We start from the raw sequence: 23,136 nt of genomic DNA, 5'->3' as shown, positions 1-23,136 counted from the left end.
CTTTTTTCTAATTTTCTTTCACTTTGTCCAGTTTTTTTTTTTTATGACTCAAAAATAGGCATTATTTTACAAGCATGTATTTGGTTTTGAAAATAAGATTCCAATACATAACTTTAAGCCATTAATAATCATACAAATGCAAGCTCTATAAAATATATAAATTATAGTAAAAAACCCAGTTACTCATTGGGTTACCAAGTTGAGTTCTTAGTAACTTCATAGATTAAGTTCATGAGGTATATACCTTATGACAGAATTAGTCACTTTCTGCAGAAGTTCTGAAATTTGTGATGCTAAAAAAGAAAGTGCTTGTGAACTCTGTTCTCCTACATAGGAGAGCAGCATCACTAACAACCTATGTATTATGCCATGCAAACAACACTTGGATGTTTTTTAACTAATGTGAGCTGTGAAACAAATACATGCATATATACTTTGGGGGTAGTTCATTTTATTACAGGTTTTTACTCTTGATCTGACTTTAGAAATGTACAGCATCAAAATGGTATTTTATCAAAGAACACTAAATTTTTGAAGTTGCTCCCCACTCTGTTATACACATGATTAGCAACCTGTATTTTACTTCCAATTCAAACAATAAACTCAGTGGGATCTGTATGATTGTTCACAGTATGTAATAAATGCAAATGAACTCTGCTAAATAAGAAAAATCCATTTCAAACATCTTCAAGACTCAAGAAAAACAAACACCATTACATGTTTTTATCATTTTATTAGGAATAATTCCAAATGGGTTATGAAGAAAACTTATTCATTGAGTTTGATGAGTTTTCCAAAAACTCTTAATGAAGATATGTTCACCAATAAACAATAAAACATCAGCAGAACTATCATATACTGGGCAAAGAGTCAGGCTGATACCAAAAGCAACATGCAACATAAAAAAGATACAATATAAAGGAAGACAATCTGCTGAGGATTAAAAATCATCTCCATATGCACTCTTTGCATCTAGCACAGAACTAATTATCAAATCCAAACCACACCAAGGTAAGCTTGGCTGATGAAAGCCAGGAGTCAATAACAATGGGGGAAGAAATAGAAGTTCCTCAGTGCAAGATCTGAATAGTGTTTTGGAGCATTTCCCTGGCTGGTACAAGCAGTACTAAAAAATCTTTTTGGCAAGGGGGGGAAATAAATACAAATGGAATGCTACATTTTTTTAAATCAGCAGACTGTCCCAGGAATGATAAAGGTATCATTAAAGTAGCAAGGGGTAACTTTAAAACATTATTTCTTGTGGGCTCAAAAACAAAAAAAAACCAAACATTCAAAATGGATTTATTTAAAGGTGTCACATTAGCTAAGTCCAGGCATTTAGGCTTAAGGGAAGTAAAATTAAAAGAGGACACTTTTTTTTTCCCAAGTTAAGGAGAATCTCTTTAAAACCAAGCATATTGCTAAATGGCAACATTATACTTGGTAAACAATAATTGGCAACAAAATAAGTTTAAACACAGTAATATTCTGCCCAAACCAGTCCCAGATACTGTTTAATAACCAAGATGCAAACTAATTTTGTTGTAACAAGCCTAGACCAATTCTATCAAACATGTCCTTGGTTAGATATCCAGCTTCATTTAACGTTTTGAAAGCTCATTTGACAGCCAGTCAAGTCCCTCATACAGACCGGTTCCTTGTGTAGCACAAGTGGCTTGAACATACCACTGTAAAGAAAGGACAACAAAAAAATGCTTGATTAATATAATCAATGTTTAACATTTCTTATTCAGAAAATTATTTTCCAGGGGAATTAGGAGGTACCATAAATGTATAGAAAAAAGGAAAAAAATACATAAAGTCATAGAAACTAAAGTTGTCAGAGAGTTCAAGTATTATTATATCTCACAATGACTAATTTTATATCTAATAAAATATAAAAAGCATATAACTGCTGAGGATTAAAAATCATAAATCATCTGCATATGCACTCTTTACATCTAGCACAGAACTAATTAGCTATCATATCCAAACCCAACAAAGTAAGCTAGGCTGATGGAAGCCAGGAATCAATAATGGGCAGAGAAACAGAAGTTCTGCTACTCATTCATTACATTTAACCAACTACTACTTTATCTGAATGTTCACAGCAAGATTTGTATTAATAACTAATAATACCCACTTGGCCCTTGTTTCTCATAAAACTAAGTTCAAAGTAGAGGAAGCAAAATTTTCAAAGAGTAGGGATTGCTAATATTTCAGAGGCAAGCTTTTCCAAGAATTTCACTGTCTTTAGTCTCATGCACCCCAAAAGTTCCACTCTTTAAAATGTCTACAAATGTTATCTTCAGTATATCAAATGCCATGAAAATATACAAATACCAGGAAAAAGACCTAGAAAGTAATTTAATTATCTTTATGGGATGATTTATTAACTTTATTGACCAGTTTTATTTTGGTTAAAATAAATACTTTGTTTTAATGTTGCAAAGTCACTTCAAGTCTACCATATGCTGCCAATTATTACTTGAACACCAAAGACCCTAATAACCCAGAAGGCTGGGAAAAAGCATGAATTCATATCTCCTCAGCATGGAAAACTGGCATCGTTTAGTCTGTCTTATTTAAATTAGCCTGGGGCATGTTAAACAGTGAATACAGTTATTGTCATACCACAGTATTTGCCTTGTTGACAAGTTAATGAAAAACTATTGTAAAGCACAAGCTACAAAAACAGTTGTGACATTTTTATACATAAAATAGTATATTGTATTTTGCTAATACTTAAATAACTGATCTAAAATGATAAGCTATTGGAGAGAAAATAGATTTTTTATAATTCAAAACTCAAAACTTGTTTAATATCATAGGTATAGTCCCCACACAAGTTTAATGCTACCATGAAAACAGTACCAAATAGTATTTAAAATATAGCTGATAAATATTGGAGTTTTAAAAAGAAAATCTCACCACAAAATATGTGCTGCAGAGTTATATAAAAGATAGGTTTGAAATAAAGCCTAAAGGAGCTTTTTTTTTTTTTATATAAGCAAGAGTCTCTTATAGGTTTTTTTCGACTGCACTGCAAGGCACGAGGGATCTTAGTTTTCCCAACCGGGGCCTGAACCCATGCTCCGTGCAGTTAAGAGTGGAGTCTTAACCACTGGACCTCCAGGGAAGTCCCTGTAGCTTTTAAAAAGATGTGCTCACTACCTGTTTCAAAGAGGACAAGTAAGTTATAAATGTTTAAACTAAATACTAGCTTAAAAAAGTATCCTAATGATTGAAACTCCAAATACTTACTGTTCTGTTACGAAGGGACTGAAGACCTAATTTATCTGTCATTTCACTAATGGCCATAGCATTCGGCAAGTCCTGTTTGTTTGCAAAAAGCAGCAACACTGCATCTCGCAACTCATCTTCCTGAAGCTAAAAATAAAAACTAAGACTTTAATAACTATCAAATCAAAATTCAATTACTATAACAAACTAGGTAAAACACTGTCTTCCTACATATATACATCATTTATTCAACATTAAATACATTATCAAACATCAAACCAATAATCATACACCTACAAGGAAAACAAAACTATTAAGTAAATCACCCTACACTTTGTTAAGGTAAATCATTCATTCAGTCTTGACAGTCACCCACAGAGGATCAGGACTGGCAAGGACAAGAAACACACATATGAATAAACATTTATGGGAGAACTTTATGGTATTTAATTGTAAACTTATTTACATGGTGAGTCTTTCTGGACTTTTATACTTTCTAGTCAGCAGGATCAAACAATGGGAAAATGATATAGTGATTAGGGCATAGTATCATGAAAAATACAATAATAATACCAAAAGCTGAAGCTGGTAGGAATCAAACACCGATATGAGACAAAACTCGGAAACGTATGCTAAGTACAAAGCGACAGAACCTTTTAAAAGGTTAACAAAAAACCATATGTGTATACACGGGGGAGTGTGGGGTGGAGAGAAGGTATGGGGGACGAATACTACTGTTTATAGGATTTCTTTTGGAGATGATGAAAATGTTCTAAAATTCAACTGTGGTAATGATTATACAATTTTATATACTAGAAACCATTGACTTCCATATATCAAATGAGTGAAGTTATGGTATGTGAATTATATCAATAAAACTTTACCAAAAAAAGATGGAAAAAAAAAAAAAAGGAAGAGTAGAAGGGGTAATATTTAACTGAGACATAAAAAGCACCAGTTAAAAAAAAAAAAAAAGCACCACTTACACATATACCAGCACTATGGTTTTATAAACTTCACTCAACATTCTTAGGAGCAGTGAATGATAGTATTTCAGTAAATATTTCACAGCTATAAGTCTGAAACCATGGCAAAGTTCCTCAACAATCCCCCCCCCCAAGATTTTTAGTAATATGAATATATGAAAATATTAATCTAATATATGGCAAGGCCAAAATGCCACCATCAACCAAAATGCTATATCCTTTCGGTGGATTTTTTTTTTATCATAGTTGACATTACAAAACATTTTGAAGTTATATATTATAGGTACAGTATAGAGAAAACTAAACCCAATGACCTTGGGAACAAGGATTCCAAGGTCATAAACACTTCAAAACTGGAGATTCACCCACACAGCATTCTACAAACTGGGCTTTCCTCCCAACTTGCTGAAGCAGTCACTCATTCATGAGTATAAATTTTCACGTGCAGTCCTAACAATCTGTGAATACAGTTCCTCAAGGTTCTTTCTAAGCTCACTGATGTAATCAGATTACAGTTAAAACGTACTGACCACTAATATCACCACTGTCACCCAGAAAATAACGTATCTTGGAAATAATAAATTTAAAAAATATTCTCACCATTTTCTGCAGCTCTTCTGCTCCTTCCTGAATTCTTTCACGATCATTGCTATCTACCACAAAAATAAGACCCTGAAAAAAATTGTTTAAATAAATTATAAGTTAAATTTAAAACACACAATAAACATGAACCCTAGCCCGCCCCCGCCCGCTGTGCGCGCGCTGGCCGGGCAGCATGGCGGCGGCGGCGGGCGCAAAAAAAAAAAAAAAAAAAAACAGAAAAAAAAAAACAAAACCATGAACCCTAAATATACAGGCAGCAAAACCATATTAAGAGTTAAGTGCTAGGAAGAAAGTTTCCTTACTTTAAAAAAAAAAAAGAAAAGAGAGCAATAAAAACTAAAAACAGATTTGAGCACTATTTGTGATTTTTAACTTATCAATGCTATTTCCAAAAAAAAAAAAAAAAAACACAACTCTTACTCTTTTTTCAACCACACTAAAGAATAAACTTTATCCCTTTCCCCTGCCCTTGCAAGTTTAAGTGCAGGTGAGTATTAGTAACAAAATGGCCACAAAGTGGGCACAGAAGTAGTATAAAGGAAGGACAATCCAATTTAGATCAAAGGACAATCCTAAAGATTCAATTTACTAACTGAATTAGCTTACTCGAAGGCATGCACAAAATGAAACTAAAAAAAGAGGAAGGAGGGCACTTCAGGAGTTTTTATATGGTTCATATAAAAAGAAAGTCTTACTCTAGAATGCTGCCTGCCAGTTCCAGAATCAGGGCCAGAAAGTTTTAAGCCAAATATATCAAGAAAAATTCAAGAATGACTTGATCAAGTAAGAAATTCTTAACAAAAAAGAAGATAGTAACCATTCTTAAAGATATTCATATATTAGAATTTTATACAACAAAAGAATTAGAATTTTATACTAATTGGGAAGGAAGTAGTTGAATTAAGATTCTTCCAAAAACTTTCAAATGAAAAAGTATACAATTTTAAGTTAGAGACAGGGCAAATTTGTCAAAATCTATCCCTATTGTACCAAGTATTATTATTCTCCCCACAACCTGACCCAAGTATTTTTAATCTTCTGTCACTTTATCACAAACTGTCTCGTGCTACTATTTGTGTAAGTCACCACATTAAACCCACTGAGGGATTAATCCTCTCAGTATTATCATAGAGCTTGCTAGGTACTATGCCAATAAGTATTTCAGGCTACGGACATTAAGTGTCATATACTTTCTTTTGGTCTAGAAAACTTCAAGCCCATTTCCTTTATCTCTGCAGGAAATCACTTTAAACAGCCTACCCTTTGAAAAAAATTTTGATGCTTTGAGAGCCATTATATTATAATGGGTAGATTTTGTTTTCTTGGGCTCCAAAATCTCTGTGGTGACTGCAGCCAAAAATTAAGATGCTTGCTCTTTGGAAGAAAAGCTATGATAAACCTAGACAGCATATTAAAAACCGGCAACATCACTTTAGCCGACAAAGGTCCATATATAGTCAAAGCTATGGTTTCTCCAGTAGTCATGTACGGATGTGAGAGGTGAACCACGAAGGAGCTGAGCACCGAAGAACTAGTGCTTTTGAACTGTGGTGCCGGAGGAGACTCTTGAGAGCCCCTTGGACTGCAAGGAGATCCAACCAGTCCATCCTAAAGAAGAGCAACCCTGAATATTCACTGAAGGACCGATGCTAAAGCTGAAGCTCCAGCTCCAATATTTTGGCCATCTGATGTGAGCAGCGGGCTCAGTGGAAAAGGCCCTGATGCCGAGAAAGACTGAGGACAGGAGGAAAAGGGGGCAAAAGAAAATGAGATGGTTGGATGGCATCATAGACTCAATGGACCTAAGTCTGAGCAAACCATAGGAGATAGTGAAGGACAGGGAAGCCTGGTGTGCTGCAGTCCATGGGGTCACCAAGACCCGGACACGGCTTAGCAACTGAAACAACAATGGCATAGTGGAAAAACAACAAATTCAAATCTAAGCACTGGTTATTAATTATATAAATTACCTAATCTTTGAACATGCCTCCTAGTCTATAAAATAAAATACTAACAACTTTTTAAGCCTATTAAAGATTAAACATAATCACACAGGTATAAAAGAATCTAACATTTGTATTTGGAATATCACAGGCATTTAGTAACTGTCTCCTTTTCCTCCTATCCCGAAAGTTAGTCCTTTTTAGCACCTACTTCTCTAGAAGAGGTAATGCCTCTAAAACGGATCTAATTTTATCTGGACTACTAACAATCTATTTTTATTGTTTAAAATGCAAACAACACTGTCAGTCCCAACATAACATTGAGAGGAAAGGTTATTTTAGAATTAAGTTTAAGTTATTCACTTCCTGAGACAGCATAGAACCCAGAGGGTAGAAAAGTTAGGATTCTAAAAATGGCTAGTCTAAGAAAAGACTACTTAAAAAGCTAAATATTTACTTTTTTGTTTAGAATAGGAAAATAATTTCAATTATACAGAGAAGAGGAATTTACTGCAATAAACAATGTGTCATGGACTGTTAATGTAAGTTAGAGAAAGTATGGTTAAATAGAATAATTAGCTTCTAAAAGAACTGATCATGAATGTTGCAAAAGAGAGCTTTAAGAGGTTAGTGGTGATTACATCAGGTAATCATAAAGTTTTCTCCAGCAGCCTTGAGGTCCCTGGGAAGAATACCTGAACTTTCAATTCTAGGGTGGTCCACAGAGGCCAGGAATAAGTCTAATTACAAGTTAAAAGTAAATTAAATAGCAGTCTAAACAAGTCAAGGAATACGACCAGGGTTACCTTTGGTCAAGAGTGAAAGGCTTAAAAACATGGATACATCTCTACGTCCATCAACAGATGAAAAGATTAAAGAAGATGTAGCACATATATACAACAGAATATTACTCAGCTGTAAAAAAAGAATAAAATAATGCCATTTGCAGCAACATGGATGGACCTACAGGTCATCATATTAAGTGATGAAAGTCAGAAAAAGAAAGACAAATACCATATGACACCACTTTATGTGGAATCTAAAATACAACATAAATAAACATATCTACAGAACAGAAAGAGGCTCACAGACACAGAGAACAGACTTGTGGCTGACAGGTGGGGGTGATGAGGGGGGACTGGGAGCCTGGAATTAACAGATGCAAACTAGTATATATAGGATGGATAAACAAGGTCTTACTGTATAGCATAGGTAACTACATTCAATGTCTCGTGGTAAACCACAATGAAAAGAACATGGAAAAGAATATATGTCTATATAACTAAGTCACTTTGCTGTACAGCAGAAATTAAAACACTATAAATCAATTATACTTCAATAAAATTATAAAAATTAAATAAATTATAAAGAATTAAAGGTTTAGGATTACCAGTTTTATTTCATACCAAATTTATTTCAAACGTGTGTTGTCTACAAAACTGCCTATGACTTACTTTAAAACAATCCAAAAGGCAAAATATATAATTAAGGAGTATCAATTAAACAATACTGTCCATATCCTAATAACTGAAGTTGAGTGATAGATATGTGGGAGTTTATTATGCTATTCTTTACATTTGTATATATTTGAAAACTTTCACAACAAAGTTTTAAAATATAACTCATATTAAAACATGTTCTAACCACAGCTATGTTAATGAAAAGGCTTCCTGTGGCTCAGATGGTAAAGAATCAGCGTGCAATGCGCGAGAACCAGGTTTGATCCCTGGGTCACAAAGATTCCCCCTGGAGAAGGGACTGACAACCCACTCCAGTATTCTTACTTGGAGATGCTCATGGACAGAGGAGCCTGGTAGGCTACAGTGCCCGGGGTCAGAAAGAGTCAGACACGACAGGGCGACTGATACTTTCACTTTTATGTTAATGAACAGAAACACTTATTTTTTAATAAAAAGTATGTCACTTACTTAACATGACATGCTACTTAAACCTGGTTGTTTCAGCCACTCACTTAAGAGTATTCACTGCTACCTGGTGGCAATAAACCTCACTTGTATACAATGTTCTAAGAAGGGGAATCAAGAATGACATCTGCACCTCTTAAACATAGGAAGTGCTTGTAACATCACACATTACTTTTTTTTTTACAAACCTTTATCAACTCCAGTAGTAAACAAAAACTAACAAGAAACCCCTCATGTGGTAGAAATCACCAGAGTTGGGACCTACTTAACTGAAAATGTAAAATAAGAACCAGCTCTCCAGTCTTAATTAAATCATTCCAAGCTTCAGTTTCCTCATATATAAGAGTTAGACTACCACAGTGGTTCTTAAGAGCGAGCAATTTTGTCTCCAGGAAATATTCTGCGATACATGGAGACATTTTCGGTTGTTGCAACTGGCCTGGGTAGGGGAGACTGTGACTGGGTAGATTACGACTAGTGGATAAAGGCCAATGCTGCTGCCAAGCGCTCTACAATGAACGCAAAGAGCCCTCTCCATAGTCACTAACAAAGAATTAACCACCCTGAAATGTCAGAGATGCTACTGCTGGAAAACCCAGTAATGGAGCCGAAGGTCCCAAACCAGCAGTATTAGCACCATCACCTGAGAATTTGCTAGGAATGAAGAATCTCAAGCCTTAGTCAGGTCCCACTGAACTGACCTGTATTTTAACAAATACCCAAGTGATTCATATGCAGATTAAAGTCTGAGAAACACTACTGGTTTATGTTGTCTGGTTTATGTTGCCAGAGATTCTGATTCAAGTGGTCAGGTGTTATGCTCAGGTTTTTGAGGCTTTTAATACTCTCCAGATGACTTTAATACACAGTCAAATTGGAGAATTTCTGCTCCACAGGATCACTAAAGTCTCTTCCACGTCAGTATTATACATACTACATAATACAAAAATACCTCACAAATCAACAGAGAAGCTCTAACTTAATATATTTTTTCCTCACGTATTTTAATAAACTCTTAACTGAGTTAAATGAAGAACTACTAATTGCAGTACATTCATTAAAAACAACAATGACAGAAAGCTATACTTTTAGAAGAAAGATCTTACTTCTAAGATTCTACACTAAGAATGAAACCAACGGAACTACTGATGACATCTAATTCAATCTTGAGAGCCACCCCAATCCACCTTCCAAAATATTACTATGATAATTATGTAACTTTTCTACCCTAGGTAATTTAGTCTGTAAAGGTACGAAGGAGAGAGTCCACTGAAGAACATGGAAGTACTGATAAGAAGAATGCCAACTCACAAAATGAACATGAATATCCAAGTAAACAGTATATATTCAACTTTACAGCATGAAACATATAAAGAGAAGTTATAAAATGTATAGCATTCCTTACTTACCTGGGTATTCTGAAAGTAATGCCTCCAGAGAGGCCTAATTTTATCTTGACCACCAACATCCCATACTGTGAAACAAATGTTCTTATATTCTACTGTTTCCACATTAAAACCTACATAGGAAAAAGAAAAAAAGAAAAGACCACTGAGCACAATGTCATTCAGAAAACAACCCTTTGATTGTGGAATTCCCCCAGAATTGGTTTTTTGTTTTTTTTTTTAAGTCCTAATACATAATCAACAAAGATAAAAACCCAAGACAGTTACAATAATGCATACATGTTATTAATGGTATTTGTCCAAACCCACACAATGTACCAAACCTTAAGTATATGGACTTCGGATGATTACCATGTGTCAGTGTATGTTTATTAATTGATAAAATAAGTGATATTGATGATGGAGAGGGCTATGCATGTGTAGGGGAAGAGTACATATGGGAAATCTCTGTAGTTTTCAATTTTTCTGTGAACCAAAAACTACTCTAAAAAAAAGTCAAAATTAAACTGTATTCTATTTCACTTTATAATACATTATTATTATATAAATAAAAGTCACTGTAAACCTTCTTACCAATGGTAGGAATGGTGGTGACTATCTCCCCTAACTTCAGTTTATACAGAATGGTCGTCTTGCCAGCAGCATCCAATCCAACTAGAAAAAGACATTACAGATTTTAAATCTAGACCAAAAGGACACACTAAGAAACAATTGTACAACAAATTTTTAGTTTGAAAGCAAAAGTTGACTGGTCAAGGCACTAATGAGTTAGAAATGAAATCACCTCATTTCTAACTCCCGAAGACTACACTTCTTAAAAATGCCATTTCCATTTTCCTTTCTAGACCTAGAGAGATAGCATGGGGTCACTTAAGCAAAGAGGTCAGAGAAATTAGCTATAAAATAAAGGGACCTGATCAAGTAATCTGAGATCTCTTCCAAGTCCTCATTAATTCCATGAAATACTACCATTTTAAAAAACACAAATTAGAAATGGGATCAGAGAACACATAAGAACAAATTAAGAGGCATCTTTAAGATTGACAAAGTCAATTCCCTTTAATATAAGAAGAAAATTTTAAGTAAAGGTCTTAATGCTGGAGGAAAAACAGTATATAACTATGACCTCCTTAAATCATAAAGATGAGGCCAGCTTTACCTGTATCTTAATCCATTTCAACATCAAATGTGCAGAAGTGATACAAAAGACTAGTTAATTTGGGTTGTGAAAACTGCCCTGTCATACTCATCTCCAATGTAATGCCTAAATTCTTAAAATTCCTTTGAGGCAGGTGGATATAAGTAGGGAGGAATGTACCTGCTTCTGAGAAAAATCCATGCTACAACAAAAATACACAGAAGAGAGTGAAAGGCAAATTAAATGTTTAAGTATGAATCTTTGAAAATCTGCACATACTACATTATCTGCTAAAGCCTTCAAAAATGGGAGACCAATATCTAATAACCTCATTGAATGGATTATTCATCTAAGGAATCACATTTGGTCACCTACATTAACACTATCACAGATTTTAAAATCAATTCAACTGAGTATTGACTTAAGCAAGGATATTTACTTCGGAGTATGACTTAACAAAGGAAACCCATGCTGATTAAAAGAAAAGAAAAAACTGAAATCACCTCACTTATCTAACTTACATTCCTGTGCAAGTAGTTTAACTTTTATCAGTTAGTCCAAAATGAAATCAAAGACTAGAGTAGGCTACTCAAATTCCTTCTACCTATATAACAATCCTTTCTGCTCTGTATCCTACAATGGGGAGAGCTTTAAGATCTCCCTAGAATTGCAAGGCAATTATACTCCCCTAAAATTAATAAAATATAATATTTTATTATTTTATTAATAAAATATAATAAAATTTTAAAAAGAAAAAAGAGGAAAGTATGAGAAGGTATCTCATCAAAGAGAGATATGAAAACTATTAAAAACAGTCAAACTGAAACTCTGGAGTTAAAAAGTACAATATTGAAATGGAAAAAAACCACTAGAAGAGTTCAGCAGCATATCTGAGCTGGTAGAAAAAGGAATCAGTGAGCTTTGAGATAGGTCAACTGAGACTATTCACATTGAGGAAAAGGAAAAAAAATAATGAAGTAAACAGAGTATCAGAGACCAGAGGGACACCATCAGGGATGCCAAAATGTGCATAATGAGAGCCCCAGAAAAGGAAAGAGACAGAAAGAATATCTGAAGAAACAGTGACTGAAAACTTCCCAAAGTTGATGAGAAACACTAATCTACACACCCCAAAAGCTGAAAAACTCGAAGTAGGATGAACTACAAAAAAATTAACACTTAGATTGTAAACAAAGTGCTGAAAGCTAGAGAAAGAAAGAATCTTGAAAGCAGCAAGAGAGAAATGATTCATCATGTACAGAAGACTCTCAATAAGAGTAAATGCTGATTTCTCATCAGAAACTATGGAAGCCAGAAGGCAGCAGGATGTTATATTCAAAGTTATGGAAGAAAGAACATCCATCAGACTCCTACGTCCAGCAAAACTATCCTTCAAAAATGAGAAAGTAAGACATTTCCCAAATAAAAACTAAGAGAATTTGTTACTAGCAAACCCATCCTACAAAAAAACACTAAAAGGAGTTTCAAACTTAAGTAAAAGGACTCTAGATAATAATGTGAATCCATATGGAGAAATAAAGAGCACTGGAAAAAGATAAAAAAAAAAAAAAAAGGGGGTTGAACCGGGGTCTCCCGCATTGCAGATAAGATTCTTTACCATCTGAGCCACCAGGGAAGCCAGGTAAAAGATAACTACATATTAAATAAAAGGCAGTTAAAAAAACAATCTCCATGGAGACTCAGGCATTTTATGCTCTTTTCCTCCTGTATCTTCTAATCACTCTGTTCCCCATTTCTTCATACTGAAACTGTTTATTCTGTCCAAAATATCATGACACAAAGTGAATACCCACACTCTAAGCCCTCACTTATGGGCATAAGAAAAACAAACCATTAACAGGAACTGCTTTATCCTCAACTAGGGATGGATCGAACCTGTGTTACTCCGCAGAGCAATGCGGAGTCTTAATCACTGGACTACCAGGGTAGCCCCTGTTTTCTTTTTCAACTATGGAACAGTAGCAAACATATCAGAAAACATAACTTTAAAAGATACACAAGGAAACAAAAGCAGCTACCTTAGAGTTTAGCATTTTCAATAAAAATACAGAGAACGAAGGGGTGAACAACAGGATCTTTTCATTGTTGGAAAAAGCTAAGTATGCTGAATCTAAATCCTTTTCAGGCAGTTTTTATCAAATTTTCAAATAAAGCAAAATTCACCTTTGGCTAAGTCCAAATACCATTAGCCCAAGTCAGAAGAAGTAAAACTGAAATGATTAGGAAAAAAACTTGTGGGGACTCCCTGATGGTCCAGTGGTTAAGAATCCTCCTCCCAACCCAGGGTACACAGGTTTGATCCCTGGTGCAGGAACTAAGATCCCACATGCCAGAGGGCAACTAAAACTGTGCGCCACAACTACTGAGCCCAAGTGCCAAGAGCCCGTGCTCTGCAATGAGAAGCCACTGCAATGAAACGCCTGTACACCGCAACTAGAGCAGCCCCCACTCACAACTAGAGAAAGCCCGTGGGCAGCGATGAATACCCAGCACAGCCAAAAATTAATTAATTAAAAAATAAGTTTTTAATTTGTGTTTAGTTTGGAGAACTCATGTATACACCTGTCCTCACTGGAGGTCCAACTAGACCTCAAATCTTAGTTTAAAAACAGTGTAAGTCCAAAAATATTGACAAGGAATGAAAGAAATCCGGGACAAATAATGATTACATTACATAACTACTTTAGGTTATACAAAAGCATGCAGGTAATTAACTTTTCTTTAAATGACAATTTATACCTGTTTGTATGCATAATTAATATTTTTCTACTCTAAATACTTAGAACTTTTTTATACAATAAACATGTATTGATTTCATTAAAAAGAAAATATTTCCCAAGTAATGTCTTTCCTTTATTAAAAACCATTGGGACTAGTGAAAACTCATCAGGATGACTGCTGAAGAGACTTAATATTTTATATGCTTATTTAAATTGAAAAAAGAGGAGAACATTTACAAAAATAGTGCACCCATAAAGTTTTTTTAAGCACCTGTAAGCTATTTTAAAAATTTTAAGACAAGAGTTAAGTGGCTCACAGCCACATACAAGACTCTAAAATCACAAAGATTATCTTTTTTGAGTTGCATCTAAAATAAGTGTTGTATAAATGCAAGCCCTAAGTTTTGAGGTATTTTTATCATGAAGTTTAAGATGCACAAATTAATGTATATCATCACTCATTATATAGTTCCTTACTCAAAAAATGTTGGTCTAACAATTCTGTGCCACTTTAGTGATTTTTTAAGTATGTATTTTCTTACTGTTGCAATATTTGGCAATGAGATTTCTCCATGAAATGAAGCTATAACCAATCCTCAACTAGCCAAGATAAGACTAATCTGTACAGTCCAGTAATGTCCTCCCCCTCCCTCTCACCCTCATAAACAAGTCACTGTTTTGAAAGATATACTGGAATTACTTATTCTCCTTGACTGGACATACACTTCGATGGAACAGTCAAAAGCAGCAAAACTGTCCCCCAAATCTTTTGGCAATCATTAGAAATACTCTTATTTTAAGTTAAAGAAAATAGATTACAATTACCTCAACTTGGGAAAAAACCAAATGCAAAAAAGAAAAAAGACTGAAAAGAAGCAAGTATATTTTCAGTAAGTAAAGTTTCAGTTAGGATATTTTTCTTCATGTTTTGTTTATCTTTCAAATTTTCTACAAGGAAGATAGAAATAAAACTTCAGAATAATTTTTAAATAATTAAAAATCAAGTCCTTATTGTGTTCCAAACACAATACCAGGTAATTCCATACATTTTGTAATTTAACCCTCACAATAACTCTCCATTTTTTAGATGCAAAATATGAAATCCAGAAATGTTCTCAGAATCACAGGAGTAGTAAGAAACACAAGATCTTTTCGAGAAACTAGATCCATACATAGCTGCAGGAATGTGAAAAGGTGTAGCTGCTTTGAAAAAGTTTGTCAGTTCCTCAACATGTAAAACATAATTAAGAATGACCCAACAATCCCATTCCTAGCTAATTTACCCACGAGAATTAAAAATATATGCCTCCACAAAAACTGCATGAATGTTCACAGCAGCATAATTTGTAAGAACCAAAATGTGAAAACAACTACATTTCCATCAACTGAAGAATGATAAACTATGGAATATATCCATACAGTGGAATTACTACTTGGCCATAAAAAGGAATGGAGTACTGATACATGCTATAATGTGTCAGTATAATGAACCTTGAAAACATGTTAAGTGAAAGAAGTTAGACACTAAAGGCCACATATATCCTGAACAAACAAGACCATAGCAACAGAAAGCAGAAAAGTGGTTTGCTGCAAGAGGGAGGGGTGAGGAGCAGGAGTGACTGCTAAAGCGGTGGGGTTTCTTTCTGGGCTGATGAAATGTTCTAGAACTAACACAGTGGTAGGAGTTCCCTGGTGGCCTAACGGTTAGGATTTTGGGCTTTCACTGCAATGGTCCAGGTTAGATCCCCTCTCAGAGAACTAAGATCCCACAGCCACCAAAAAAAAAAAAAAGATGGTGGTAATGGTTATACAACTTTGTGAATATATTAAAAATCACTGAATTATACACTTTAAATGAATGAGTATTATGTGAATTACATCTCAATTTTTTAAAAATTAAAAACAATGTTAGGTCTGATGCCAGAGTATTCATATGTCAACATTCTTCCCTCAGGTTTTATTGGTGGACCCAGAGTACATTAATATTTTATCGAATTCCTCAGAGGTTCAGTTATCAAAACTGACACTGATGCTAACAGGTGTATAGGAAAATTATAATGAGCTTGGGTTTTGCTTCTACCCAACAGCTCAGGGATGTCAGCACTTTGATTACTGTGGTATTAATTAGTAGCAAATTATCAGTCTCTGATAGAAATACTTCATAATAACGCATGAGGGTGCACCTAAGCATGGCTGCATCAACTTCTAATGGCATGCTGCTGCTGCTGCTAAGTCGCTTCAGTTATGTCCGACTCTGTGAGACCCCATAGACGGCAGCCCACCAGGCTCCTCCGTCGCTGAGATTCTCCAGGCAAAAATACTGGAGTGGGTTGCCATTTCCTTCTCCAATGCATGCATGCATGCACGCTAAGTCACCTCAGTCATGTCCAACTCTGTGCGATCCTATGGACAACAGCCTACCAGGCTCCTCCAGGCAAGAATACTGGAGTGGGCTGCCATTTCCTTCTCCATCTAAGGGCATAAAGCTAAGGATTTTTGCCTCTTCTATCATTTCCCTCTATCATATAACTAATCAGAAGACCTCCCCCCTTTTTTAAAGGCTGGCAATTATGTTTTCAGTTAACGACCTAAGAAAAAGGTCATAATAAACTAAGTCAAAAAGAACAGAAAGCTATATACCACAACTACAATTCCAGAGAAACAAAAACTTCCTCTTAAAGGCTAAAAGTAAATATAACAAATAATAATAGTGAAATGGTGGAATTATAAGGTATCAATTATTCTTTTTCACATCTTCTAAATTTAACAAAAAGGACATTATTTTTAGAATCAGGACCAAAAAGTTTTAAATTACATAGTAAATATATTTATAAAATATGCTAGGGGAAAGTGTGAAAGATCACGCTCTTTAAAGTAGTATTTCTCAAATTGGCGAAAGATCTTTCCTCCTGAATCTCTCTGGTCCAAAAAAGCCAATCACATGTAAAATAACAAATCTACACTTGATTAGCAATTTTTTTGAAAGCCAACACATTTTCAGCTTTTCAACAGGCAAGAAATTGCAAGTTTAAGAGAGCAGAATTAATAATTCCTCTACATAACATAGTTTTCAAATAAACAACATTTAGGGAGTCATTTACCAAAATTACATCTCACCACAAATTAAAATATGGAGGTCATACTGAAAAGAGGATAATAAAGGAACTACATGAAAAATCTAAGGTGGTAACTAGCTGACTTTGAATTTAAGCTCAATAATAATCATTCACATGTGATTTTCCCTTTGGAGAAAAATTAAATAATTTCTATGTAGCTAACTGCTATCTTTCAATAATACTTTAAAATGGTAAAATCTGAAAAAATCACTGACTCAAGAAAGCATGAATTCTACCTAAGCCATATAAAGGAAAAGGAAGAACACATGCCTGTCAGAGAACATTAATAATGGAAAAATAATCTTTAATTAGTAATTCTAAACTTGGATGGGGCAGACACATTAAGATTATTTATGCTATCCCTCATTAAGCTAGATATAAAAATCTAAGAGTGATCAAACTCTCTAATCACCTATTTCACTATCCATACACATACCCCGCATATGGTTAATGCTTCATTTGATGAGTTACCATAAAAGGTGACCTTGTGATTTCACTCTATGCAATCAAGGAAACCTAATTATCCTGAATTAAAGTGTAAAACAAGAATAGCAAACCTGACTAATAGAAAATTTAACATGAAATGACTTAAATAATTTAAAATCATGACTTCTACTCCCTGCACAAATGCACAAAGTTACTTTTCTTCTTCCACTTTCTTTCAATCATTTCTGGGGAGTAAGGGCGAGAAATGTTCCCCTAACACATATCAAAATTTTAAAGTGCTTAGACCATACATAATTCTACGTTTCTTTTCTGAAACTTTCAGCCATTACAAAAGACTAATGAAACGAAAAACAATTTATTTACAAGAAATCTTAAGTAAAATATTATATACTCCATTTCAAATATAACACACTACACTTCCCAAGAACAGAAACACACACTAGGTAATCTCTTTAAAGAACACGCTGGAAATTCATTTATGACAGTCCAAAGGTCTCCCATTGACTTCAAATACTTCAGACTGTCGATTTTCAGGTACTTTTAAAAGCGCAAACATTATGCTTACTCTCCTAAAAATAATTCTTTTTATAACTGAAATCTGATAAACTTTGAAAGAGAAAACACTTTCATTTATCTCTGCGAATGAATTATCAACAACTGTTTCAGGGATTGTGAGTAAGCTGGAATTAGTGTTAAGTGAAAAAAGAACCAAATGGGCATACCCTTAACCGTCCTGTATCTTGAACCTTGCTTCGGGGAGTTTTCAAATAAAACCTCCCCCTACTCCACTTCTCTAGAGAACAAGCTAATGAAACAACAAAACTCAATGTTTAAATTTATTGTGGCTCCTCGTAGTATTATTTAGGTTCACAGACCTAAGTTATGATGTAAAAACTACTCACAGTACCATCGGGAAGGCGCTGCTTACATCACTCAACTGACAAGCCCCTTCTCCATCAGAAGAGCAAAACACCGATCCTAAAGAGCAATTTTTTAAAAGCCCGCCTTCCATAAGAATTTTTTAAAACACTCGTGTAATTACTACTTAACAGGGTCTCCCTAAAATTCTGAGTCATGATGTTCACTTACTGAAAACTTGTCACTAGCTTAAAAAAAAAAGTTTCTAAGCCTTCTCCTCCCCCACCCCCCGCCACCTCATTAAACTTTAGCCAGCTGAATAGAAATTACTTTGAAAACTCTCTGGTAACCAAATATATTTAGCCCTTGAGACTGGCCAAAAGAAACATTCATGATAATCTCAAGTTTTCAAGGACATGAATAAAGAAAAGAATATGTGTGTGTATATATATATATATATATATGAGGCGGAATCCAGAGCGAAGCAAAGTTTAGCGAAGAGACAGCGCGCTGAGGACTCCGGACTCCACGGAAAGCTAGGTGCTCCGGGCCACCGCACTGGGCCTGGTCACTTCCTGCCCGGGCCGGCTCAGGGCAGTCGGCGACTGCTCGCTCACAGCACTGGGAGTGTGCAGAGTGTGTACACGGGGCGGAAAGGGGGAGGAGGAAGGTTGGAGTCGCCGGGCCTTCCCCTCCCTCCCAACCGCTGCCCACACCCGGGGAAGAAGGGAGCCAGATCGCTCTCTCAGAATGGGCCTCGCCAGCCTCTTCCGGACTCGCAAGATCCGAGAGTTCGCTACCCTCACATCTCCCCCAGTTGTGTCCGGCTTTCAATAAGACGAGGAGAAAAACGCCAAACTCGGAGGAAACCTTGCCCGCGGCCCACTTCCAACCTCTTCAACACATCTGCGGCGACCGCCCACCCTTCACCCCATTGTTCCCCTTTAGGAATTCCTCCCGACCCCCAGCCCGCCGCCCCTCCCCCACCACAGCGGACAGGGGGAAAAAAAAACCAAAAAACAGGCCCCGAGGCCACCCCGAGCTTAGAGACCCGTCCGCCCCACCCGGGCCTGGTCTCCTTTCTCAGGCCCTTACTCACCCATCAAAATGCGCATCTGCTTCTTGCCGAAGAGGCGGGAGAAGAGGGAGGAGATGGTGAGGCCCATGGCGGTAGTGGCACTTGCAATGGGCACGAGCAAAAGGGGTCTGGGGCGTCCCCGGGCCTTCTCCTTATACGCTCCCAGAAAACTCAGCGAGGAAAGAGCTGCTGAGGAAGAAAGACGGCTGCGGGGACGGTTCGCTAGCCGGCGTGTCCGAAGCAGCTCCGGGACAGTGGGGTGAGGACCTGCTCCACGACTGGCGGGGCAGCTCCGGCTCCGGCGTTAAAGCTTCGGCTGTGCCACGTCACGAGGCAGCCGCGGCGACTACGGCAGCGGCCCGGCCCCTCCAACGCGGACAGATTCGCGTCACCGCCGCCCCATCCCCCTGCGCTTCCGGCGCTTCGCGAACCACTGCGCCTGCGCAGGAGAGAGATTGGCCATCTTCGCTGACGTGCGCCTCTGGCAGGCGTAGTCCCCCGGACGTGGCTGGGCGAGGCCAGTTAGCCTCCGTGTACTGGACGGCGGACGCAGTCCCACAATGCCTTGCTTCGTCAGGTCCAATCGGACTCAAGGAGAGACGTTTCGGCCCAGAGAGATGCATCCTGGTGGTTGTATTCCTTCCTTCCGTAAAGGCGGGCTGTGCAGTACGGGTTAGGTAGTGAACATCGTTCTTCCGTGCGTTGCGTGTCCTCTTCCACGCAACGCGCGTTGGAGATTTCCTGGTCTCCGAAGGTACACGTTTCACCCGGCGAATCAGACACTTGCCCTAATGGAGGCGTGAAGATAAACCTTGCTTTCTCAGGAGATAAGTTGTTCAAAACCCAGTGCGCAGAGAACGAGGCTGTAGCAACCCGTTATGAAGCGAGGCCTAAACGCTTCGAACCCGCCAACGCCAGGTCATAGTAAAGATCCCTAATTGTCTGTCAAGACAAAGAGCTCCAAGACATTTACATCCTCTATTGCAGGTTTTTAAGAGAAGCCAACGGGGAAGGCTTATTTTTCTTCTCTTCTCTCCAAAAAGTAGCATGGAAGATTTATTCCCGATGTTGAAGTGGAAAGCCTCATTTCAAAAATATGATCTTAGTGATTTCCTGTCTACAAAATAAAGTATATATCTTGTTAAAAATATAAAGTTCCCCACAATCTTCTCCACCTCCCATGTATTTCCGCCATACCACTGGTGCAATTTAGGGTTAGCTGCACCCCCCCCCCTCCCCACCTCTACACTTATGCTGGCTAAAACGTGCTCACTCACCTTTCAGATCTGTTTAACTCCCTTGGAACATTCTTGACCTCCTGACTAGACAAATGACTCAAACCATCTGCTCTTCATAGTTATGATTCCACGTTTGATATTACTATTGATAACCCTCTTCCCCTCTCCCGCTTGTGTAAAAACTCTAGAGAACTGGACCCTAGTCTGTTTTTATATTACTTTGTAATCACTCAAATATAGTTGAATGACTGAGGGACAGCTGAATAAATTATGGTATATCCATACTATTTCTGAGAATACTCTCCGTATTTAGAATGAAAGATGTGGAGACAGTGGAAACAGTGTCAGACTTTATTTTTTGGGCTCCAAAATCACTGCAGATGGTGACGGCAGCCATGAAATTAAAAGACGCTTACTCCTTGGAAGGAAAGTTATGACCAACCTAGATAGCATATTAAAAAGCAGAGACGTTACTTTGCTAACAAAGGTCCGTCTGGTCAAGGCTATGGTTTTCCCAGTGGTCATGTATGGATGTGAGAGTTGGACTGTGAAGAAAGCTGACCGTGAAAAATTGATGCTTTTGAAGTGGTGTGTTGGAGAAGACTCTTGAGAGTCCCTTGGACTGCGAGGAGATCCAACCAGTCCATCCTAAAGGAGGTCAGTCCTGGGTGTTCACTGGAAGGACTGATGCTGAAGATGAAACTCCAGTACTTTGGCCACCTCATGCAAAGAGTTGACTCGTTGGAAAAGACCCTGATGCTGGGAGGGATTGGGGGCAGGAGGAGAAGGGGACGACAGAGGATAGATGGCTGGATGGCATCACTGACTCGATGGGCATGAGTTTGAGTGAACTCCGGGAGTTGGTGATGGACAGGGAGGCCTGGCGTCCTGCGATTCATGGGGTTGCAAAGAGTCGAACACGACTGAGCGACTGAACGGAACTGAACAACTATAAATTCTAATGAAAAGGTCTCCAAAGTACAGTTACTGTAAAACACCAAATAATTACTAAGTACAGTAAAGTGACATCTGCTCTGCTGCTCAGGCAATCTGTGACTCTCTGAGGCCCCATGCACTGTAACCTGCTAGTTTCCTCTGTCCATGGAATTTTCCAGGCAAGGATACTGGAGTGGGTTGCCATTTCCTACTCCAGGGGATCCTCTCCATCCAGGATGAAACCAGAGTCTTGCATCTCCTGCATTGGCAGGTGGATCCTTTACTACTAGCACCACCTGGGAAGCCCCACAGTAAAGTAACATAAAAATATGTGTGTGTGTGTGTGTGTGTGTGTGTATGTAAATGCAGAACAATAACTTTGAAAAAGAATCTGCAGTAATGACATTTAGTGGTTACCTGTCTAACTAGTGGTTACAGTGGTTACAGTTAGTAAGGGGGGAGGGCACCTTCCTAGAGTGTGAGGGAACCAACTTTGGGGGTGACAATTAAAAGAGAGTTTTATCTATAAAAATTCACTTTATTGAGATATAATTTACATGCAACAAAATTCTAAGTGTACAGTTCTATGAATTTTAACAAGTGCATACAGTACTGTAGACAATACCATAATCATGATATTAATTGTTTACATTACCCCCCCCCCAAATTTCTCATGCTCATTTGTAGTCATCCTCTTCCCTCACTTCAAGCCACTGGCCAAACACTGATGCTGTCATAACAGATTGCCCTTTTCCAAAATTTCATGTAAATTTTACAAAGTAATACAGAACGGTCAGACTCTTGTGTATGAACTCTTTCTCCTAGCAAAATGATTTTGAGATTAATTCATGTTACAGCCTGTACCAATACTTTGTTCTCTTTAATTGCCAAGTAATATTCCATTGTGGATATACTGCAGTTTCTTTATCCATTCATCAGTTGATAGCCCATTTGGGTTGTTTTGAAGTTTTGGACTTTTATGAATAAAACTGAACATTTGAATACAAGTATCTGTGAATCTGTATTAATTTTAATTTATTTTTACAATATGAATTTATTCATGCACCATTTAGATTTTTTTTTAAAAAAACTTGAATTTGATGAATAAGTTCATCATTGCTTAAAATTTATTCTTCCAGATTTTACTCTATGAAAACTAACTTTTCTATATAAATGTTAATGGGATTTTACACTGCTAAGCAACTTCTTTTTCTATTTAATAATATACTGTGACCATTTTAAAATATCAGTATAGATTTAACTCATTCTTTTTAAGGGTTGCATTTCATTGTATGCATGTAAGATAACTTATTTAACTAACCTACCAAATTGTAAAACTTCCAATAATTTATGTTGCCAAAATTTCCCTCAAGTTTCCAAATGATACTCGTAAGATATTCATTATTCATTACAGCATTATAATGGAGAAAACTGAAAACATCAACTTTTTAAAAGAAGTATTTTTTTGGCACATGGTT

The 23,136-nt window shown here is 36.8% G+C and overlaps 1 protein-coding gene across 1 annotated transcript; it reads right to left on the bottom strand.

Moving 5' to 3' along the window:
• Nucleotides 1–713: 713 nt before the first annotated feature.
• On the bottom strand, nucleotides 714–19,973 carry ARF4 (ADP ribosylation factor 4). Its single transcript, XM_043885485.1, has 6 exons — nucleotides 19,506–19,973; nucleotides 10,680–10,760; nucleotides 10,110–10,219; nucleotides 4,830–4,901; nucleotides 3,265–3,390; nucleotides 714–1,688 (listed from the first exon to the last, which is right to left on the bottom strand). Exons 1-6 carry the CDS (start codon nucleotides 19,570–19,572, stop codon nucleotides 1,602–1,604), a joined length of 543 nt encoding a protein of 180 aa, XP_043741420.1. The 5' UTR covers nucleotides 19,573–19,973; the 3' UTR covers nucleotides 714–1,601.
• Nucleotides 19,974–23,136: the final 3,163 nt, after the last annotated feature.

This window comes from Cervus elaphus, chromosome 24, assembly GCF_910594005.1.
Source record: "Cervus elaphus chromosome 24, mCerEla1.1, whole genome shotgun sequence".
NCBI lineage: Eukaryota > Metazoa > Chordata > Mammalia > Artiodactyla > Cervidae > Cervus > Cervus elaphus.
This window is presented reverse-complemented; position numbering and strand designations above follow the sequence as displayed.